Raw genomic sequence first — 23,927 nt, 5'->3', positions numbered from 1 at the left:
AAACAAATAATGATATTGATGTCTGGGGCAGCAAAGATGACCAATTACCGATAAGTATTATGTCGATATTGCTAGTGTTTTTATGTATTAGGTTTTCCTAGAAAAAAAACCTGTATAAAAGAAAAAGATTAAATATATGATGTTTTCACATGAGCATGCTTTAATTTAACATTTAATTGCCTGTGTGTGGTTTTTTTTTTTTTTTTTTGGGAACATAATGCACAAAGTCTGAGACATTTGTGTATTGGGCCAGTAAGGACCATGTCTGTCTATTACAATAAAAAAATCTTGCTTCGAGACGTGATCTTCTCGGAAAGACACTTTCACGTCCTGCGAGACTAGACTTTACAACCTTTGGAAGCAAGACCCGTAAGATGGTCACTTTTGCACGTCACGCCCTACTTACAATTTAAAACAAGATCACGGACATCTAACCTCTCAGTTGTTGGAATGCTTTTGGCAGACACACTTCATGTGCTCCCGGCTCTTAAAAATGTTATACGTTCTAGATGGCACGTCAACGACTAAGCGAAGAAGAAAGAGCAGCTATGTGCAAATTCTGAAAAATAAGGAAAGTAATAATCAGCCCAGACCAAGTGGAATTGAAAACCTTGTAGGTCCAATTGGGGTCAGAAATAAAAGACTTCATAAGGACGTTCAAAAACGTTGGTGTGATACACATGCATAGCAGGTTAGAGATTATAAAAGCAGTGGAATTCGAAAGGCTCCTAAAAAAAAAAAAAACATGGCGCGATACACATGCAGAGCAAGTTATAGATTATGAAAGTAGTAAAATTCGAAAGTATCAAAAAAAAAAGAAGGTAAAGATCGCATTAGCACAAACAAACTGAAATTATTACTCTGTGAAATAATGGAAAATCAAAAAGAGATCGAATATATGGACACAAGTGAAGTATGTAGATATTGTTCAGCTTTAAACTTTAAGTTGGAGACTTGTAGATCGTCTAATTCGTGTTGCCATCAGGGAAAAGTAGTGTTGCCTCCCAATGAAGAGGTGTATCCGCGAGAATTAAAAGATTTGTTGTTTGGTGAAAGTGAAATCTACTAACACTACAGGCAAACTATCCGAGTCTACAATAATCTTTTCACATTCGCATCATTCAATACTCAAAACGTACATGTACACAATAGTGGAATATATGCTATGAGAATCTGTGTTCCCGCAACAACTAAAGCTACGACAAGTTTAATTTCGAAGAAACCACAATTTGGTCAGGTGTATATTTATGATCACGGAGAAGCGATGCAACATAGAATCAAAAGAGTATGTAACTATTTCCATGAAAATAACAATCTCTTTAAATTGTATATCTGGATAACCAAACCCGGGTGTGGGCGAGCGAAGCGAGCAGGGGGCAGAGGACCCTAGTAATGCACAAAAAAAATTCCAAAAAGATTGAAGACATTTTTTCATTACAGTGCTGTGTAACAGTAAACATATTTGCTTTGAAGGATAATATACGAAGATTTTTTTGATGCACATGAAGAATGGACTGTTCATTTCACAAGTCCAAGTAGGCAATTTGGGTAGCTTGTTTGCATACTAAGTAGGATTCGCTCAGGAGTGCAGAGTAACATGTGCAAGTCTCCAGAGTTGCATTCTGGGAGAAAGAACTGTGCTATTAAGTTGAGGAGAAACACGCCACCGTGGTGTGTGTTTATTGACATTGTCTTATCAAGCCTTTTCTTTGGCACTGGGACCACACAGGATGTTTTCCACAGTTGCGGGACCTTCTGCACACTTAGGGAAAGGAAGAACATGTCCTGAAGAACCCCATAGAGTTGGAAGGCCACATGTCTGCAGGGTGCTGAAAACACATTGGATGCTGCCATATTCAGGTTGCTTTCATACAGAAAGAAATGCATTGAAAGAAATATGCAATCCAGTGTGTCCTTCAGTGGCTGCTGGGATGCCAGCCCTGGAGTAACTGCTGAGGAGGCACCTTCTGTAACCAAGTCCTGGCACAGAAGGGGGGAGTATTGTTGCTCCCTCACTGACCATTCTTTATCTTGGCCTCCTGGCTGGACAAGGGAGCAAGGTCCATCCTGACTGGGATGCCAATCCATCCCTTACAGTGTATATAAAAAAGACTTTCTCTAAAGCAATCCATGCACCTTGTAAGCAATGGAGGACTTGTATAGAACACCACGGAGATTACTAAGAAAAAATGATACAGTTGTATGACAACTTTGCTGCAATAACTTAAGAAAAAAACATTTTAAGGTTTTCATTTGATTCAAAGGCCGTGTCTGTTGATCAGTTGATTTATTTTATTTTTTTTTAAATTGAGTTATGGTTTACCAACAATAGGTCTTGTCAGCTAATGAAAAGCTCAATCACAGTAATGCCGTTAACAAAGCTACCATATTCTGCTCAGTCATTCCCCCAAACTGTCTTGTCATTGCGGTTATGTTTTTTAACAAAGAAAAGCAGAAACAAAACTACACCAATCAGTTGGTCCATACAGGTTTAAATGGCGGCTTTTATTTTGTGTGAATAGCAATGCTGTTGAATTAGTCTGTTTATATTGCAGTACTGTTAATGTTTATACCTGGATGTATTTGAACCAAAACAATTTTTAAATATTTTCAGAAAATAAAGTCACCAGAGAAAACTGTTTTCAATAAGCAAATGAAAGCATGCATGGGAAAAATAAAGACAGAAGTCTATCAAATGACATTTTCAGTCGATATAACATGCTATACTCTATTGGTGCAGTAAGCTCAATATTTATTGGCAGCCTTGAAAACAATGAACGTAACGATCAATAAAATATCAGTAATGATTTTGTTTTTCAAGAAAGAAAAAATACTTGTACTTGTTTCTTGTGCTCTTTTTGCTGCCAACATTTTCAGAATGGCATGAATTTTTGTATGCTCTGAGCTATTTTGTCGTAGAAAAAATTAGATTAGATTTCTAATGATAACCATTTTTTTCTGTAATTTTTTTCCCCAGCTTCAGAAAAAATAGCCGCTTCCCAAACATCCTAATGAGCTTCATTGGAAACCAAATACCATTTATTTGCAGAAGCACATTTGCCTCTTCTACAAATCATGAGTAATTCTTAAATAACTTTTACAGCCTTCTTTAAAGAAAATTGCATACAAATTCTCAAACCCTCTTAATCCAATTCATGGACATAGAGTCATTACTGGATTATGGGTTCCAATCGCATACATGCCCGTGCTCACAGTTACAAAGGGCCAATTTGGAATCACCAGTTAACTGCACAACTTTGGGGATGTGGGAGGAAAACTGAAGTACACGGAGGAAGGAGACATGGGGAGAACACAGAGTGTCCATACAAATAAAAATCATCAGGCAGAAGCTTAATGCAGAGAGGTTGCTTTCAGTCTAAAGGATCTGTGCTAGTAACTGGAAGGCTGACGGTTCAAATCCCTGCAGTGCCCCATTGGGCCCTTGAATAAGGCCCTTAAACTGTAATTGTATAAATAGTTGACCCCAAACGTCTCTCTGCGTGTCACTAGAGAGTATGTTGGGGTATGCAAAAAATGGCAAATTCCTTCTGCAAGAAATAGTATATGGCAAATAGAGTTTATAAATAAGGGCTGGCCGTGGTACGACAGGCTGGTGTAAGAAACATGGGTGAGATAAAGTACAAACGACAGTAGACACCATCAGATGTCTGGCCACGTGTGGTGCCACTATTAACTCCAAGTTGCACAACGTTGTTGTAAACTCTTCTTTCCAAATATCGAAGTAAGGAATAACTTCAAACGCAATCTGAACTCAGAAAGCACTTTAATTCCTGTTGCTGTGGTCTGTAAACAAAATTAAATACATACACTAAGTCACATTGTTGAACACATTTTAAGTACTCTGCACGTGTAAGTTTAACAAACATTTGAACCTCTTTATATCAAATTATCTATAACCAGTAACGGCGCACTGCACGATAACGTGCAGTGAATACACTTGACTTGAGCATTCATAGTATTCCTCCTCTTTCTCTGTACGTTTATCATTCGTTTGCTCAGAGGTTAATGTGCTTGCTGCTTCCTGAGTAGCTCTTCTTTTCTCCACCCTAGCGGCCCGCTTCTTCTTTTCTTTTGTCGGCATCTTTTCGCGTTAAAACTGATTAAGTTAGTTCCTGTGTTGCAATTACTTAGTATGTTTTCTTTAATCTTTCGCTTAATCTGGCACTTAAGTCTTCAATCTGCCTCAAGAATGATTAGCGAAGGTGGTAGGGAATGAGAACGGCACCCGTACGCATGTGCCGCATGGCCGCCCTGCTGTGCGCTGCCGAGAGTTGATTCTACAATAAAATAAAAATAAAAAGAGTAATAAAATAATCACCCCGAAAGTGGATAGTAGACGTCATGTAGTATATGTGTACCAAATTTCAGGTCAGTAGGTGAAACGGTTTGCGAGCTACAGGTGATTTAAAATCCTGGACAGACAAGCGAACAGCCACGGTAGCGTATTATAGAAGAAGATAGACTTACTTTTCCGCAATGACACACAGCATTAATGGCTCAAGTGATATGAGAAAAGGACAAACTATTCTCACAACATGCAGCAAGTAAACAAAGGAACGAATGAAGTACAAAGCCTGAACTTTCACCTGGAAATATGTAAGAAAAGTTCTACAAGTGTTTCTAATATTCTGCCATTAGAGGTCGCCATTTAACCTGACAAAGGACTTTGACAGAGTTAATTATCATTGTTAGCACTGTTTACTGCACCACTGTGGCACCAGGAATTGAATTATGCGGTCAATAAAATGTGTTTTGCATTCTGTGTGAATTGTATAGGTTGTTTAATGCAGAACCTGTCATTGTTGAAACCCTTGTGATTTGGAAAAGACGGCAAAGACACCAAACACTACTGAAGGGCACAGCGAAGAAAAAAAAGATTAGTTAGTAACAATCTCGTTAATAACAATCTGCCATGGTAATTGGTCCCGTTTTAGTCTACAAAATAACTGACAGACCCTTATAGGATATCAGCATCCACACCAGCAGCTTCAGTAAAAGTAGAAAAAGTAGTTTGTCTTCAGCCTTTGTTTAAAATTTGAGATATTGAGTGGTAGATAATCTTGAGAGGTTTTTAAACCTTGTTCATCTGGACCAGTTTATTCAAACTCTGTGATTTCCCTGAAAGTCTGGTTCATTTAGGTAATTATGAACACACCAATCACACTCTGGTGCAAACCAAAACATCATACCAAGACCCTCTGGAATGGGTGACATTGGTGCAGTACAAAGTGAACCCTGGAGCAGTTCACATGAGGCCTGAACGTGATCCAGCACTTTACTGAGTTAACTGCATGAAATACTGTGCATTATGCATGACATTTTGCATGCTGTGGTAGCATCATCTGTCGATAATTGGGCAGTCTCCTTTATAGCATAATGAATCAAGGATTAACATGAAGCATTCTAAACAATAAAAGTATAACACGATTCACATTGATAGAACAACTTGCACAATTACTTGCTCAATCAGAGCAAAATACAGAAACGAACAACAGTGCTGTGTGAGACCACCGATCAAACGTCCTAATCTTACACCATGAATATACCATGCGTGCAGATGGAGCATTCTCAATGCACACACTAACAGTGACATGTTGGGGAATGTTAATCAGGCATTCCAAAATAAACATTAATAACAAGAGTTAAGAAAGTAGACGTGTTATTTTATACTAAATTGAGGTTACGTTCATATTGTGGCTACTGGGGAGGAAATATGCAACATTAGCGGCCCAACAAACATCACCAGTCACATCCATTTAATTTTTCAATAATAACATCAAGTCGAGTTTTGAAAGTCCTTAAGTCTTACTGTCTACCACCCTAGTTGGTCACTTATTCCATGTATCTGTGGTTCTGTGCGCAAAGAAAAACTTACTAGTATTTGTGTGAAATTTACCCTTAATGTGTTCGCAAAAGTTTCCAACTATTTCCCCTTGTTCTGGTTGAACTCATTTTAAAGTCACAGTCTCGATCCACTGTACTAATTCCCTTCATAATTTTAAACACTTCAGTCAGGTCTCCTCTAAATCTCCTTTTGCTTCAACTGTAAAGGCTCAGATGTTTTAATCTTTCCTCATAACTCATCCCCTGTAGCCCCTGAATCAGCCTAGTTGCTACTCTCTGGACTTTTTCTAGTGCTGCTATGTCCTTTTTGTAGACTAGAGACCAAAACTGCACCCAGTACTCCAGATAAGGCCTCACCAGTGTTCTGTAAAGCTTGAGCAGAACCTCCTTGGACTTGTACTCCACACAGCAGGGCGCTATATAACCTGACATTCTGTTAGCCTTCTTAATAGCTTCTGAATGCTATCAGGCAGTTGATAGTGTTAAATGTTGAGTTTACTACAACTCCTAAATCCTAAATTGAAGGCGTACTTTCAATTTTTAGACCACCCATTGTGTATTCAAATCAATCATTTTTTTACTTCCTACATGTAATACTTTACTGACATTGAGTTTCATCTGCCATAAATCTTCCAAAGCCTGCATGCTTTTCTTGTCCTTTACTGATTCAACATATTCCAAATGATCCACCTAGCTTGTTGTCATCTGCAGACTTAACCAGCGTGTTACTTAAGTTCCTCTGTGGAACACCATTTTTAATATCAGCCAGGTCTAATAGGGCTCCTTGCTCCATAACCCTCTGGTTCCTGCATCTGAGCCAATTTTGCACCCATCTACAAACTTCACCCTGAACTCTCACTTCTTTTAGCTTGGTGCCCAACCTCTCAATTGCTTTCTAAAAGTCAAGATAAATAATGTCATCTGCTCCACTTTGATCATACCCTTTTGTTGCTTTCTCACAGAAGTCAAGCATATTGGTAAAATATGACCTCTCTCATCTGACCCCATGCTGCCTGTTCAGTAAAACTCCTGTTCTTGCCATGTGCTGCTCAATCTTATCCTTAATAATTCCATCCATTAATTTTCCTGTGATGCACATTTGGCTTACTAGCCTATAGTTGCTTGGGTCTGCCCGGTCACCCTTTTTATATCACGGGATAATGTTTGCCATTTTCCAGTCTTTCGGAATTTCTCCAGTGTGCATCATTTAGTTAAATGAAACTTGTGTGATAAGTCTACTGTCATAAAACTGAACCACATTGGTGTGTGCCATCAGCAGAACTTGTCTTGGCTACTTGAAACATGTCCTTCAGTGCATAAACTTAGTAGTATAATTTTCAAGTAGTTTTCCAGTTAGCATAGTAATTATGGAAAATGCAATGGTCTGCCAATATCCACCATATTCTTTCCCGAGTAAAAAATGTTTCTGCCCAATGAAAGATGTCCACGACTCACACACAGGGTGTTTATGGATATTTTTAGTTTACAGTGTGAAATACAACCGAAATAACTGAGAATTGAAACAAAGCAATGAAACGCCTCTGACTTGAAGCAAAGCAAACTGACTGTAAGTCTGAAAATACCTTTTAGAGATTTAAAGTCCTACAATTGTACTTTGCCTCCAGTGATTTTATTTAAAAAAAAAAAAAGCCTGCATCTTGTGTGCAAATTGTTCACCCTGAAGTTTAGGAATCAATAGGGTAAGGTCAAATGGAGAGACAATGATCTTGAATTTGTTACAAGGCGGATCTTGAAATAAGCTTTTAACCGGAACCCAGTGTAGACACTTAACTCCCTTGTCTGTTTATGATTCTTGTAGCAGCATTTTAAATGAACTGTAGGATGGAAATACCTAAATATTATATAAGTCTATTTCTGTCTGCCCCTCTGCTACAATTAAAGAAAACCTTCCTCCAGGTTTTGCTGTGATTTAAGAGCTATCATGAAGTGGCCCAGGTAGTAGGAGTATAATAATTTTAAAAGACTAAAAGTAAATCATTTCAGGATACATGTCTATTTGAAATAAATTAAGAAACTATTAACTATTAACAAACCCTGGTTAGGGTAGTAGACAATTAGACTTGAATGAGTTTTCTACACATTGCTAAGTGAACCCACCTTTAATTTTCCTGAGTTACTGACATGTAGAAAACAGATCTGAGTGCAGTAGTCATTGAACAGACATTTGGATAAAGTGGTAAAAGAATATTTAAAGTTTAAATACCTAGGGGTAAACATCACAAGTAAACACAAAGCTCTTTATCAACAAAATTTCGCTGTCTGTATGGAAAAAATTAAGCAAGACTTACATAGATGGTCAACCCTTCATCTCGCTCTAGCTGGGAGAATTAACATAGTTAAGATGAGTATTCTTCCTAAGCTTCTTTTTTTATTTCAAAACATTCCAATATACATCAATAAATCGTTTTTTAAGCAATTAGATTCAACAGCAACCTCATTTATTTGGAACTCAAAACATCCACGTATCAAAAGAGTGACCCTACAAAGACCTAAGATAGAAGGTGGCATGGCTCTACCTAACTTTCAGTTTTATTACTGGGCAGCAAACATACAAGCTATAAAAACCTGGACAAACGTAGATGAACATACACTGGCTTGGTCCGCAATAAAAGTAAAATCCTGCATATTCCCTGCTTTGTGCCCCAATAAATACAAGGTATTGGCAATATACTAATAACCCAATTGTGCTTCACTCACTCAGAATATGGAACCAGTGTAGAAAGCATTTTAAGATAGAGAATCTTTTATCTGTGGCACCTCTGCAAGAGAACCACCTCTTTCAACCCTCGCAAACATATGCAGTTTTTAATATCTAGAAAAGATTTGGGATTAAATTGCTCAGAGATCTATATATAGACAACATCTTTGCATCCTACAAACAATTACATTCCAAATTTAACTTTCCAAATACACATTTCTTTCACTATCTTCAAATTAGGAACTTTGTTAAACAGAACCTGCCCGATTTTCCTCATCTTGCACCCTCATTCACGCTGGAAAAAATATTGCTCAATTTCAAGGACTTAGACACCATCTCTGCAATATATAAAATTATTTTACAGTCCCTCCCTTTCAAAGATCCAAGAGGACAATGGGAAAGAGATCTCTATATCAGAAAAGGAGTGGAAAACAGCAATGCAGAGACTTCACTCAAGCTCCATATGCGCAAAGCATACAATTATTCGACTCAAAATTATATATCGAGCACATCTGTCTCACCTAAAACTGTCCAAAATGTTTCCAGGGCAAGATCCAACCTGCGAACGCTTCAGTCAAGTCCCAGCCTCACTGGGTCACATGTTTTGGGCCTGCACCAAATTAACATCATTTTGGACCAAGTGCCTTTCAGACAGCCTTGGTGTCACAATTCCTCCTAACCCATTAACAGCTGTGTTTGGTGTTCTTCCAGATGGGTTCAAAGTGGAGAAGGACAAACAAACTGTGATTGCATTCACTACACTTTTGGCGCGTGGACTTATTTTGCTAAACTGGAAGAATCCTAACGCTTCTCTTTTAAGTCAGTGGGTAACCAATGTTTTATACTATTTGTAATTGGAAAAAATTAAATATACAGTTAGAGGTTCAGTACAGAATTTTTTTAAAACCTGGCAGGATGTAATCAATAAAATTTTAGAATAAGCTCTTAAAGCACCGAGGAAGCAATTATCTCTGCATCTCTTTTTCCTCTCCATGCATCTCTACTGGTCTATTAAACTCATAAATTTAGATATGTCTACAAGCCTTAAGTTTTACTCTGTTGACCATGCTCTCTCTCTCAGGGACGGGGGTCGACTTGTTTTTTTTTGTTTTTTTTTTCTTCAGCCCCATTATTTGTAAAAATTGATTGATTTGAATGAATGATTACAATAAAAGTAATTAAAAAAAAAAAAAGAATATTAATGTTGTTATCCAGATGTATACAATGAAGAACAATAATTGATTAGCAGACATTGAGACAACTAAGTCTGGCATCACTCTGCACAATTTCAAGTTGGGTAGAATGTCATATTTAACGACTGCAAGCGCTGGATTTCAGACTTTTATGTGCAACTGAGTAATTGCTGGTATTCACCTGAAAATGTGTACTGAAAGGGTTACGCCTGATAGTTTAATCCTTAGTTGCTTATTCATTGGTTTTGATTTAAAATATTTGTGTTATTGTATGTCTTCATTTCTGAGACATTCGGGTGCACTGGCATATAGTCCAATATTACTAATAATTCTTTGGTTATTTCTTTTTGTTTGTTATTTAGTATTATTATTACTGTATTTGTTATCACACAGCACACACATATAGTACAGTTTGTATAGAAGTGTTTTCAGTTGTATTTAAGTAAATATTAGAATAGTTGTATTTCCGTAAGTACTGGATTATTTGTGCTTTTAATTATCATTCATTATTTGAACATGATGGCATTTTCCAAAGCATTTTAAAGTCTGTCTGTTCATAAAAGCCTGTTAATACTAAGTAGAGCTGGAGCAATTTAAGTTTGCATTGCTTATGGGGTCAACCTTGGAGCCGATTTTAATTATTTATCATGCCTTGAATTTAGAAGCCTTCCATTTTAAACTAATTTATAGACCTGGCTTTTAGCGTGCAGTTCTTCAGTGCTAGTTATTTTCCATCTTAATATGTCCCTCAATTCTTCTGTCATTTAAATGTCTTTAGACATGCAGGAATGCCTTGGTTATAGTGAATTCAGAAAGTATTCAAACCCCTCCACTTTTTGCACACTTTTTTTTGTAGATTATTTTTAAATGGATAAATTTACAAATTTTGCCTGTACTATGCGTTGCAGGAAGTATTGCTTATTATATGTCTATAGTTTATCTTTTGATTTTTGTTTTTAACATAGACATCAAACACAAACGAAAATTAAATAAGATTAATCTTGAAATTGTTATATACAGTGCATCCGGAAAGTATTCACAGCGCATCACTTTTTCCACATTTTGTTATGTTACAGCCTTATTCTAAAATGCATTAAATTCATTTTTCTCCTCAGAATTCTACACATAACACCCCATAATGACAACTTGAAAAATGTTTACTAGAGATTTTTGCAAATTTATTAAAAATAAAAAAATTGAGAAAGCACATGTACATAAGTATTCACAGCCTTTGCCATGAAGATCACAATTGAGCTCAGGTGCATCCTGTTTCCCCTGATCATCCTTGAGATGTTTCTGCAGCTTCATTGGAGTCCACCTGTGGTAAATTCAGTTGACTGGACATGATTTGGAAAGGCACACACCTGTCTGTATAAGGTCCCACAGTTGACAGTTCATGTCGGAGCACAAACCAAGCATGAAGTCAAAGGGACTGTCTGTAGACCTCTGAGACAGGATTGTCTCGAGGCACAAATCTGGGGAAGGTTACAGAAAAATTTCTGCTGCTTTGAAGGTCCCAATGAGCACAGTGGCCTCCATCATCCGTAAGTGGAAGAAGTTCGAAACCACCAGGACTCTTCCTAGAGCTGGCAGGACAACGACCCTAAGCACACAGCCAAGATATCAAAGGAGTGGCTTCAGGACAACTCTGTGAATGTCCTTGAGTGGCCCAGCCAGAGCCCAGACTTGAACATCTCTGGAGAGATCTTAAAATGGCTGTGCACCGACGCTTCCCATCCAACCTGATGGAGCTTGAGAGGTGCTGCAAAGAGGAATGGACAAAACTGGCTAAGGATAGGTGTGCCAAGCTTGTGGCATCATATTCAACAAGACTTGAGGCTGTAATTGCTGCCAAAGGTGCATCGACAAAGTATTGAGTAAACGCTGTGAATACTTATGTACATGGGATTTCTCAGTTTTTTTATTTTTAATAAATTTGCAAAAACCTCAAGTAAACTTTTTTCACGTTGTCATTATGGTATGTTGTGTGTAGAATTCTGAGAAAAAAAATGAATTTAATCCATTTTGGAATAAGGCTGTAACATAACAAAATGTGGAAAAAGTGATGCGCTATGAATACTTTCCAGATGTACTGTACATAAAACAGACTTTGATAACTGCATTTGTTTATCCAATAGTAAACTTTTCTCTGTATTTGAGTATTTGGTGAGTCTTAGAGGGTATAGAAACTGTGTTAACTTTGCAATTTGACTGTCAGTGATGAAGTGTTCAGATTTTTGGCCAGGTACATCTTGAATTTTCTAACAGCGTAGTAGGCACGATCATTTTGTTGAGACCAAGAGTGTTAAATTTCCACATAAATTAGAACATTACAACAATTTTGACTTGAACCAGCTATTCAGACCAATAAGCTCACAAGTTGTGGCTACTGGGGAGTAAAATATGCATCATTTGGAAAAAATCTAGATAAGAACTTTCCTTACAGCCCAACAAACATCACCAGTCGTATCCATTAAATTCTTCAAAAATAACATCAAGTTGAGTTTTGAAAATCCCTAAAGTCCTGCGGTCTACCACACTACTTGATCATTTATCCCATGTGTCTATGGTTCTCTGTGTGAAGAAAACCTTTTTAACATTTGTGTGAAGTTTATCCTTAACAAGTGTACCCATAAGTTCATTTTACTTTTTGAGTTTACATTATAATTAAAATAATCTGATGGAAAAATGTACTTAAAATTAAAAAAAAAAATGTTTTGATCTTACTAATGGATGTTTGGAATACTTCCACGCCTTTCGTTCCTGAAAAAATTCACAGCACTGCTCTTCAGAATGCTATGTTGTGTTTTTTCTGTTTTTCTAGACAATGTTACATCAGGATCTCGAGTGTCTGGTTCACCAAGAAACAGCAGCGATTCTAGCCAGGCTTCAAATAAACTATTATCTCCTTCATCACAGCGGGAAGGTAAATAGCAAGCTTTTTTGTTATGTCTAGTGGCAGGATTGGCACTCTAACCACTGTTTTAAAAAAAAAATATATATATATATATATTGTTCCACTCCATTTGAACTAGTGGTGCTGAGGTGTCACCCATTGCACAGCTGCGCTTGGATCCTAATTTGGGATGCTGAGGTGGTTCATCATGGAGTGGGTGCCACAACGTCAGTGTTTGCTCCCTAATAAATAACATTGTATTTACTTACAAAGACTTCAGCTTCCATGGTAACTGTTCTTGTGTTTATTGATAGAAAGTGTATTTTTTCTTGAATAATTTATTTGTTGTTTTCACAGATTGTGGCATCGAAATGTACTATAATTAGTCCATTGAGAGTTATGCATTTGCAGAAATAAAAATGAGGATTTGATAAGATTCATTCTTTAGCTCCTGACTGCAAAAGGTTTCTCTAATTGTAGATGTACAGACGACACCCAAAATTCTCAGGGGTTACGTTCCTGGAGAACCCGTGAATTGTGAAAAACTGCATATTTTGGATGTGGTCAAACAGATGCCTATAAATGCCTATTTTTATAGTTTAAACCCTAAATATGCCCCCAAAACACTTTCATTTCATTTCAAACTCAGCTTAATATGTTACCCTAAACAAAAGAATGTACAGGTAAACCCGTATACTGTACAGTACTGTACTGCTGTGTCTCCCACAGTGCTAGAATGTAAAATACCGATGTTTGCTTTGGTATGCGCTGTCATTTTCTTTGGTATAAGATGGGGTAAATACGTAATAATTTAATTTAATAAAAATACAGTAAAATGTATGGGTACTTGCCAATAATGAATGATAGAGATTAAAGATGATGATGAATTAGCTGTGCAGTATGATGAAGGTATGTAATGAAGATAATGACTGCACAGCAAAGCAGAGGATTTACAGCTCCTTAGGTGACTACTGCGGCATACCTTTTTAGTTCCAGGAGCAAATCCAGTAGTTCAGCCTTCTCCTGGAGTGTCTTAAACTTTTTCTGCCATTTAGGTTCATTGCCAGAAGCGTTAGAAGGTGCAGGGCGTTTGGGCGGCATCTTAGGGCTTTAAGAAGAACAAAATGAAAAACACGAGAACGCCCAACGAAACACTTGAGATAGCTACACGCGTTTAACTGTTATGATAGGGGAATGCTAGGCTGCATCTGCCGGAGATGTGTCACAGAGCAGCAGCCAATCAGCAGCAAGGAGAACTGAATAACGCTCTGATTGGCTACTTTCACTATCCCAAGCCGCCTTTTCCTTTATGGTTGCTTTGTGTTCTCTCTACAGTACAATATTGCCATGAAAAATGCCATAAAAAAAAAGGCAGAGGATATTTGCTGTTTCCGCTAACAATTTGTTAGTTAGGTTCTAAGGAAAAATCCATGGACGACTGAGACCGTGAACTCTGAACCGCGACTTCACAGGGGTCTACTGTATGTTACTTAGTTTTTGCATAAATAAACCTCAAGTCACTAGTGATGTCCGAAGCTATTCTTTTAGTGAGGTCTGCTGGCTAATTTTTGGCATTTTTTCCTGTAGGTATGACCTATACATGAAACTGTTTTAAAAGAAAATCAGTAATACACAAGAAAAAAAATTTCTAATTTGGTTCAGCAGAACTTCTGCATTTGTAGAGATTCTCACACTTGTTAAAACTATTGGTGCATTTGTCTGTCTTTTAATTTTATGCAATACAAGATTGTCTGCTTAGATAAGTAAACGTCAGAAAGTCAAATTTAAGAATCCTTACCAGCACTGTAGATCATTGAAACCTCCTTCTGAGGAGAAGAAAAACACCTTGAAATAGCGGACACTGATACCATAATTGAAAGTATATTTTAATAAGCAGGTATTTTTTTTATAACTGTCTGCATTAATTTGCAATGCTTATTTTACATTCTTAACCAAAATGTGTTATAGCAGTGCTACTTTAGTTGCTAGCATTACATGATAAAAAAGAGGTGCAGTGGATTACTGCCTCACCTTAGTGCTACTACAGAAAAATATTTATACAGTATATTAAGTTTTTTTTTCTTCTTCTCACTATACAAAACACTTACTTTAGCTTTAAATGTCCTGTAGTATATCAGAAGTCATTCAATGAGAAGTGAAGCAAAATGACACCTTTTATTGCTAATTGAACAGATTGCAATATGCAAGCTTTTGAGGCTTCCTGAAGAAGGGGCCAGAGCTGCCTTGAAAAGCCTGCATAATGTAATTCAGTTAGCCAATAAAGCGGTCATTTTACTTCACTTCTCATTGCATCCATAATGGCTAACATGGTACATCACCCTACTACTACAGAAGTCATTTAAGATTAAAAGAAAATGCAAATTACATAAACGTATTCAAAGAAATTAGTTTATGGAAGCATTTTACTGATTTATGTCTCTAATGACTTCATGTTGCCCCAGGCTATTTAGAAAAATATAATTTTGTCCTATTTAAAGCCCCCATGTCTTAATGGCCTAGCAAATGGTAAAACACTAGGGGCATACATTTCAAGGCCTGTAACAAGTTCCTTTTTATATCTTTTATTCTGAAATTACTTTCCTTCATTTATAAAAAGAACATTATGATAACTCAAAACTGAAGAAAGGGTAAATGACAGTAGTACTGCCCAAAATCCATCCATCATTCTAGCCATTTTTAAATCTGCTTATCATGAGCCAGGGTTGCTGGGAAGCTGGAGCCTCTCACAGCAGGCAACAGGCAGGAACAATCCCTGGACAGGACACCAGAACATTGTGGGGTGAGCACACCACCCACAAACACACACTAGGGCCAGTTTAGCAATGCCAATTCAAGGTTTGTTTATTTAGTTATGTTTACACAAGAAAACATAAAATATGCCTTCTCAGTTGCATTTAATAATAGAGAGAAAAGAAATGCAGTAGACTCCTGTGAAGTCGCAGTTCAGAGTTCGCGGCCTCAGTCATTCTCAGATTCTTCCTTAGAACCTATCTAATAATTGTTAGGTTTAAGTTTATTTGTCATATATAGGTTAACACAGGGTCAACATACAATGATAGTGGAAACCGCAAATATCCTCTGCAGTTTGTATGGCCTTTTTTGTGGCAATACTGTACTGTAGAGAGAACAGGAAGCAGCTGTAGAGGAAAATGTGGCTTGGGATGGTGAAAGTAGCCAATAGAATTTGAAACTGCAACTCCCAGCAGTCCCTGCCGTGGCTCTGATTGGTTTTCTGCTAAGAGTGCAGGGGCTGTTGGGGTCAAAGGATGTCAGTGTGGCTTTTTAAATGGGGGCCGGTTACCAAAAGCAAAAAAAAAAGTTTTTGTAATTTGTGTTTCAAGTTCCTGTCTGCCTGCCTTCTGTTGGGTTACCTGTACTTATTAGTTTTGTCCTGGATTGTTTCGTGGTTGGCGTCAGGATTGTCTGGCGTCTGCCTGTGTACATGAGGACTGTAAGTGGGTTCATGGCCATCCTGCATAGAAAGGAGCGCTCCTGAACCCGTCCACCCGTCTTCACCTTTTCAGGAACTAGCGGTAGGACTGCCTTTACATTCTCATTCAATGTGCGGATCTCTGGACTATCTATTTTCATCATTACATTTCATCTGTTGACGTTTTTCATAATTTACTGTGTGTGTTTTGTTTGTGCTTTGTTGTATTTAATGTGTAATTGCCGTAAGGGGAACAGGGGTGGTGTCGTTTTTTTCATTTATTTCATTTGTTTTCATTACATTCTTTTTTTGCTGTTTGATTACTGGTTTGCTTTGTTTTTGTCTCTGTTTGTGAGTGCGTGCAGGTCGGGCCAAGGCTGGCTGCATCCCTAGAATCTCCACCATAAAAATAAATTAATCACTGTCTTCTCGACGGTGTGAATCTTAGCGGCACCAGACCGCTACAGCGTTATTCATCTCTCCTTGCTGCTGATTGACTGTGGCGCATCTCCAGCTGAGTGTTCTTGTGTTTTCCTTTTTGTTCCTCTTAACCCTTAAACCGCCTTAACCGGCTATAGTCGTTTCACAGTGCCATTTGCGAGCACGCAGGAGCTGATTAGTCAGTGCCGTAGATTTGTTGAGCAGCCAGCTCATGACCACTGCCAGCCCCTTGTGAGCAGGGGGGCTGAACGCACCCCTAGAAGACACAGACGCTCCTCAAAAAAACCCTCTTAAAAAATGCTGATCGACTACCTTCACATTGCTCCCTTACTTGAAGTGCTTACTTGTGACTGCTCTGTTGCGTGATATGCATCTCGCATGACGCTACGCATACTTAAAAGCCTTAACAGCACCTGTCCTTTTTGGCTGATTGCTTTGTTTCTCTCTCCTCCCCCAGACATCCTCTGCTCCTGTTGGGGGGTCCCGCTCCCGTTAATAATAATAAAATAGTAATAATAATCTTTACATTTTATATAGCGCTTTTCTCACTACTCAAAGCCCTCTCCACATAGGGATGACCTGGGAAGCGACCCCACAATCTCCTTACTGCAAAGCAGCAGCACTACCACTGCGCCACTTGTGAGGATACCCCGTTGTGCTCCCCTATGATGTTTGTCTATTCTTTAATCGAGAACTAACTGCATACTGAGCTCATGTTACTTCTGAAAGAGACATGTTTGTTTGAAGTGTCTGAATAAAGTTCCTGTCTCTACAATCTCCTGTGTTTCTGTGCAATTCTGTGACCCAAGCGTGACACCCTGCAGCCTCACTGTCCCTGGGATTGAGCCTGTGAGCATCAGTGCTTACCTCTGTGTGCTTGTGTGCAGCCAGTTCAAGCGCAGTTGGCTCACTGATTTACTGAATTTCATCAATGCCGTCAATTGCACCTTGTACATGTTGTTCCAGTAGTCTCTAGGCCATCCTCGGACTGTACGAACACCTGAAAACATCCAAGCTGCAAGGGCATCGATTTTGCAGTCTCCTAGATGTGCTCCTGTCTTAGACATTTCCATCACATATTTGAGGAGGATTTTGCATGAGGACCTTAATTTTCATCCACACAAAATGATGGTAGTGCAGGAACTCTCTGAGAGAGACTGGGAGAGCTGTAGAGAGATGCCATCATCATCACAGCACATTTCCATTTGGATGGTTGCATAAATAAGCAAAACTTTCGCTAGTGGGCTGAAACCAACCGTTGTGAACTTCATCAGATACCCCCGCACAGTGAGTGTGTTAATGTTTGGTGCGCCGTTGCAAAATTTGGTATTGTAGGCCCTTATTTTTTGAGGAGTGGGGAGCAACGGTCAGCATCACTTCAGAACATTACATTGAAATGCTAGAGAACGTTTTGTAGCCTCAAATGCAAGAAATGGATGTGGTGGATGCCTGTTGTCAACAGGATGGAGCTACAGCTCACACGGCTCGGAGATCCATGCAAATTTTGCAGGTGATGTTTCCCGTTGAAACTGACCTCCCTGCGCGGCCTTCACATTCGCTTGATCTCCCTCCGTGCAATTTCTTCTTGTTGGGTTATCTCAAGTCGAAGGTATACACACACTGACCTCAAAACCTTGAAGCCGAAAGGACGCTATTCCCCTGGAAATGGGTGAAAGAGTCATGCAAGCATTCTGAAATCGTCTCAAAGAGTGTATCGCTAATGATGGCCACCACCTTGAAGACACCATTTTTAAAATACAGTAAAAAAAAATCTATTTTGCATACCCTTTTTTGTGGCGTAATGAAATTTATTTTATTTTGTAGTGTTTTTGTAGAATAAATGTTTGAAATGTGGTGGTACTTTTTGGCTCACCCTGTATATAAAACTGTCATACCTCCTAATGTGGTGAGAAAGAAAACTTATGAAAGTATATATTAAAGGAAGTGGCCCATTCAGCCATTCATGCTTTAATCTTCACTGAATCAGTGATATCAGCAGAAAGTACAGTTTGTTATTACATTCTGAAATCAATAAGGACCTGTTGACTATTAGACTTGCACAGTAATGCTGACTTCACGGTCTTTCTGCAATAGGTGGCTCACCTCGTAACAGCCTAGAGGTGCTGACTCCTGAGATTCCAGGAGAAAGAGATCGGGGCAACTGTATCACATCACTTCAGCTGCATCCTAAGGGCTGGGCCACATTGATACGTTGCTCAAGCAACACAGATGACCAGGAGGTGGGTTATTTTCAAAATCCTGTTTATGTTCGCACTGAAAGTGTATTTAAATACATTTAGAAAGTGTTCAGACTTCTTCAGTTTTTTCCTATTTTTTATCTTGCAGTCTTATGCTAAAATCATTTAAAGTCATTTTTTTAAGTCCTCAGGCAACACCCAATATTCCAGAATGACAAAGTGAAAACAAGATTTAGGAATTTTTTGCAAATGTATTAAAAAATAAAAAGCTGAAATGTCAAATTGCCACAATTTATAGACTTTTTAGTCAGAATGTAGTTGAAGCAGCCTTGGCAGCCATTCCAGCCTGGAGTCTTCTTGGGTCTGATGCAACAAGGTTCTCACCCCTGAATTTGGTGATTTTCTGCCATTCTTCACTGTAGAGTTTCTCATGCTCTGTCATGCTGGATGGAGACTGTTGGTCAACAGCTATTTTCTGGTCTCTCCAGAGGTATTCGATTGGGTTTAAGTCTTGAGTTATAGCTGATCCACTTGAGGACATTCCATTAGTTGTTCCTAAGCAACTCCTCTGTTGCCTTTGCTTTTTACTTACAGTTGTCACCCTGTTAGAAGGTGAACCTTCAACCCTGTCTGAGGTCCAGAACACTCTGGTTCAGCTTTCTCTTTTCTTCGACTAGTCTGCCGGTCCCTCCTGCTGAAAAACAACCTTCAGTAACTGCAGCTAAAAAACAACTCCAGAGGATGATGCTGGCACCACCACACTTCACTGTTAGAATGGTATTGCCCATATGCTGAGCGGTGCCTGGTTTCCTCCAGACATAACACTTAGAATCGAGGCCAAACAGGTCACACTTGGTTACATCCCACCAGAGAATGTTGTTTTATAACAGCCTGGGAGTCCTTTAGGTGTCTTTTTTTTTTAGCTGGGTGGAAGTCCTTTGGGGAGCGTGTGACCGACGCTTAGGGGCTGAAGGAGGTCACTCCGGTTGAGCGATCTCAGATCTGGCGAGTGACACGGTGCTCAGTTGGAGCGACTCGCTGCAGAAGGCTGGAGAGAAGCTGCGCAGCTGCAGGGGAGTACGGTTCAGTGAGAGATCCTGCAGGGGGAGCCATGGACCCATGGTAGCACGAGCCTGGCAGCAGGAATCGGAGGCTTGGCATAGTGCCCTGCTGGAGCCACAGAAGGTTGCAGGGGTCTGAGCATAGGAGTAGGTGCAGAAGGTGGACTGAACTGCTAGTTACTTGTCTCCTCGGCTGCAGTGACCCGCTTGGGATTAGCTGAGGAGATGCATGTGTTCTAAGGGATGCACTTGGGACTTGATTTAAAAGGACAGATTCCTGCCATGTTTTTAACCTCGCTTTTAAAGGATTATTTATTTGATTGATTTTAACTTCCACTGAACACCTTCTTTTTATTGAATTATTTATTGACTGCACTGTTTTACACACTGTTTGTTTTTGACGGATTGTTTTAATAAAAGCACTGGCACTGTTTTACCTACCACTTGCTACGCTTGTGTTTTGTGTCCTTATCCGCTGCCTCATCTCTTGGGTACTTTATCAGGACTAGTGGGTTCAAGTGGCTCACCTGTAGCATGGGGCTGACTCTCACTGTCACATCCGGCCACCCTGTCATAAATCCCAGATTGATGGAGTGTTGTAGTGATGCTTGTCCTTCTGGGAGTTTCTCTCCTCTCCATGCATGTTCTCCGTAGCACAGCCAGAGTGACCATTAGGTTTTTGGAACACCTCACTTACCATGACCCTTCTCCCTCCCCAAGTGCCCAGTTTAGCCAGTCTGCCAACTCTAGAAGTAGTTGTTGTTTCATACTTTTTCAATTTAAGAATTGTAAAGGCCTACTTATGATCTAAGGAACCTTCAGTGCTGCAGAAAAATTATGGAGCCTTCCCCAGATCTGTACCTTTTTTAGTTAGCCAATTAAAGGTGTCATTTTATTTGGCTTCTTATTGTAAGAGTTTAATATGAAATCCTTGTTGTGTCTAAAACTGTAACTTTACAAAGTCTGCGTATAAATGACATTACTATTTCTTTCTTTTGTAGTGGACATGTGTCTATGAATTCCAAGAAGGCACTCCAGTGCGAGCTGTCTCTCCCCGCTGTTCCCTTAAGTTGACCCACTACATTGAAGAAGCCAATGTAGGCCGGGGCTACATCAAAGAACTGTGTTTTAGTCCCGATGGACGTCTAATCTGTTCACCCTATGGCTATGGAATTCGCCTGATGGCTTTTGACGAGCAGTGCAGTGAACTGGTAGACTGTCTGCCCAAGGAGTCCAGCTGTCTAAAGGAAATCCGTTCCATTTATTCCCACAGTGATGTGGTGCTTACCACAAAGTTCTCGCCCACTCACTGCCAGCTTGCCTCTGGGTGCCTTAGTGGACGAGTATCTCTCTACCAGCCAAAGTTCTAGCTGTTACTACCACAGGACGCCTTCTGCTATTTCACATTGGCAAGACTTTGTAGTGTCTGACGCTGGTCTTAATAATTCATTTTTATTTCTTTTCAAATTTGTAGAAAGAAGTTGCTTTTTAAGTCATTTAGTGCCCCTTTTTTTTTTTGCAGGTTTTTGAATACACAATGTCATTCAGCACTTTAGAAGAACAATTTTGGCTTCATAATTAATTAGTTCAGTTTCATTTTTTTGTTTGTTGTCTGAACTAAAATGGCTACAACATGTCAATAATTCAGCTTTTTTTTTTTTGATATAAAGAAAATTTGGAAATTAAAGAGTGATGCTTCTGCTGCTGGTCTGCACACTGATAGTTGTGCCTCAGACAAAGAAGGCAAGCTGTCTACTCTGCAGACTCTTGCTGAAAATCATTCTTTAGTATTATTTTACTGCAAATGTCTTAACATGCCTCACAGCATATGGATCCCAGTTATCTCCTCACCATTGAATGTAACTTTTGCGGTTTGACATGCAAGACCAAACTATCCTGTAAAGTAATTTCTCATCATAAAAACTCACATTTTGAAGTACTGCCTCATTTTGCCTTAAACTGGAAATACTGGCAGCAGTGAGCTCATGTACCCTATATTGTAAAATAAGATGCAATTTTTTTTCCTTCTTTTCTCTAAATGCCAATGTGATATATAAGTGGGAGATTGTGATATTTATTGCTTACCTATTTGTGTTATGTTTTTGTTTGCTTTTCTTGTCTTAGATCATTAACAATAAATATATAGCCTGAATTCTGTTTTTCCTCCACTAGAAGCCACAGTGAGGTAACTCCTGGGAAAGACGAATGAAATGATTAAGATCTGAAAACTGAGGTAGTCCTATCTGGCCTGCTTGCGTAATCACCTACGTGGGTAGTATGAAGAGGCAAGCAGTTAGACTGAGAATGTCGAGTTTTATAAGGGATTACATGCTTGAACTATTAAGAAGAGAAAAAGAAAAACCAACGCACTGCAATGAAAGATGGCATGTCTCTAACATTAATTTCAGCCTGTCATTTGCTTTGAAAGTTATGCTCTTTACTTTTTCATTTGCCTGTATAGCTGGACTTGTTCACTCTAGATATTTCAGCTTAAGTGGAAGAGTTTCATAGATTAAACTGCTTTCAAAATGAATCACTTCAAGGTTAAATTAGATCAATTTTCAGATAAATGAAGACATTATCATTTTTGAAAAGCAAGGCATTCTGGCTGCCTGTATGTTTATATCTTGGGTAGTCCATCTTTTGAAATGGCTTTTGTGATTCATAGTAATGTGTAATTTTTTGCTTAGGAAGGCATTTATTTGAAGGTGAAAGAAAAGCAGACAACACTATTTAGTGCACAAGTATCAGAAATCTGTGATGTGCGAATGAAATCTGACAGTTTTGAAAGTTGCTTAATGATGTCTTCCACTTTCCAGGTATGAATTTTATATACATATATAGGATCTCTGCATTCTTAAATGTTACATTACAGTATTTATTTGTATTTATCATAGCAGTTTTTCATTATCATTGTCTGCAAGTCAGAACAATATGTGGTTTTTTTTTACATTTTTTGTTCCTAATTTTCACATTCATGTAAGGTAATCAGATGTTTTACATATTATTTGCCTTTGACATGCCTTCCATTTTCTTCTTACAGTAGCAAAAATTGAAATGAAAAAAACAACACAACTGGTTAGGAAAGTTCGTCACGCTGAAATGTTGGATTCAGTTTGATCAAGAAAGATACCTTGGGATTGTAAGATGATAATTCATTACAGTCACACAGAGTCGTGTACAAAAACATACACAGTCCACTTATGCAGCCCTTCAGACGGGCCAAATATTGATAAGCTACTATAATACTTTACATCCTGACTGCCTGTCTAAAGCTGGAATTTCCATGTTCACACCAAGAACAGCATTTCTTCTCTCCATGAAAGGAGAATTTATGTTTACGCGCTTGAAATACATGCATTATTTTCTCAATTCTACCTCAAAATATATGTTACAGTGGAGACGGTCAATTTTTGTTCGTAGTTTTTTTGTATTGTTTGTGACTCGGTTTAAGAAAAGACAAGGCACCAACTTTAGTTTTCTTTCAGTTTGTTTTATTTTTGAGTTTTCTTTCAAGTTTCAACATAACCACATTTTTTAAATCTTGTTTAATGAAAGTAATTTATTCTTTTACAGACTAGTTCTAGGGAGGTGAACAATGCCTAATCTGAAACATTAGTGTGATTTCACTGTATTTACTGGATTTAATTGTCTCCATTTTATAGTATACATATTAAAGGTTATGCGACCCATAATTATCCATTTATTGCTGCTTTTTAATTTTTTTAATCTGATATTCGCGTCAAGCTCTTGTGGTGTTCATGAAACTAAAACTCACAAAACCATTTGCCTGATCATATATTTATTAGCTTATAGTAACAAACACCTTTAAAAAAACTTGCGCAGTAAAATGTAAGAATATTTTGGTTGAAATCTAAATTTTCCCTGCCTTTATTGTTCTGATTTAGAAGACATACTTATTATCAAGCTGCATTTGTGTAAATAATATGTAGAAATATAATTACTAATTAACTGCAATTACAATACATAGTCATGCTGGGCAGACAAGTGAAGAAAACTACTATATACACACATTTTTATATATATGTATGTGTGTGTATATACATATAGAGTGTGTGTGTGTGTGTGTGTGTGTGTATGTA

At 38.3% G+C, this 23,927-nt stretch overlaps 1 protein-coding gene across 1 annotated transcript in view; it reads left to right on the top strand.

The window, feature by feature from the left end:
* The window catches only part of wdr32 (WD repeat domain 32), a 67,044-nt gene extending 45,068 nt beyond the window's left edge, over nt 1-21,976 (top strand). Inside the window, exons 5-7 of the mRNA XM_028805815.2 lie at nt 12,602-12,703; nt 18,660-18,805; nt 20,826-21,976. Of these exons, the coding sequence (XP_028661648.1) occupies nt 12,602-12,703; nt 18,660-18,805; nt 20,826-21,194 (617 nt within the window). The 3' untranslated portion in view covers nt 21,195-21,976. The remainder of the gene's footprint in view (nt 1-12,601; nt 12,704-18,659; nt 18,806-20,825) is intronic.
* Nucleotides 21,977-23,927: the final 1,951 nt, after the last annotated feature.

Source organism: Erpetoichthys calabaricus, chromosome 7, assembly GCF_900747795.2.
Source record: "Erpetoichthys calabaricus chromosome 7, fErpCal1.3, whole genome shotgun sequence".
NCBI lineage: Eukaryota > Metazoa > Chordata > Cladistia > Polypteriformes > Polypteridae > Erpetoichthys > Erpetoichthys calabaricus.
Note: the sequence above shows the minus strand (reverse complement) of the source record. Positions and strands in the feature narration are given on the sequence as shown.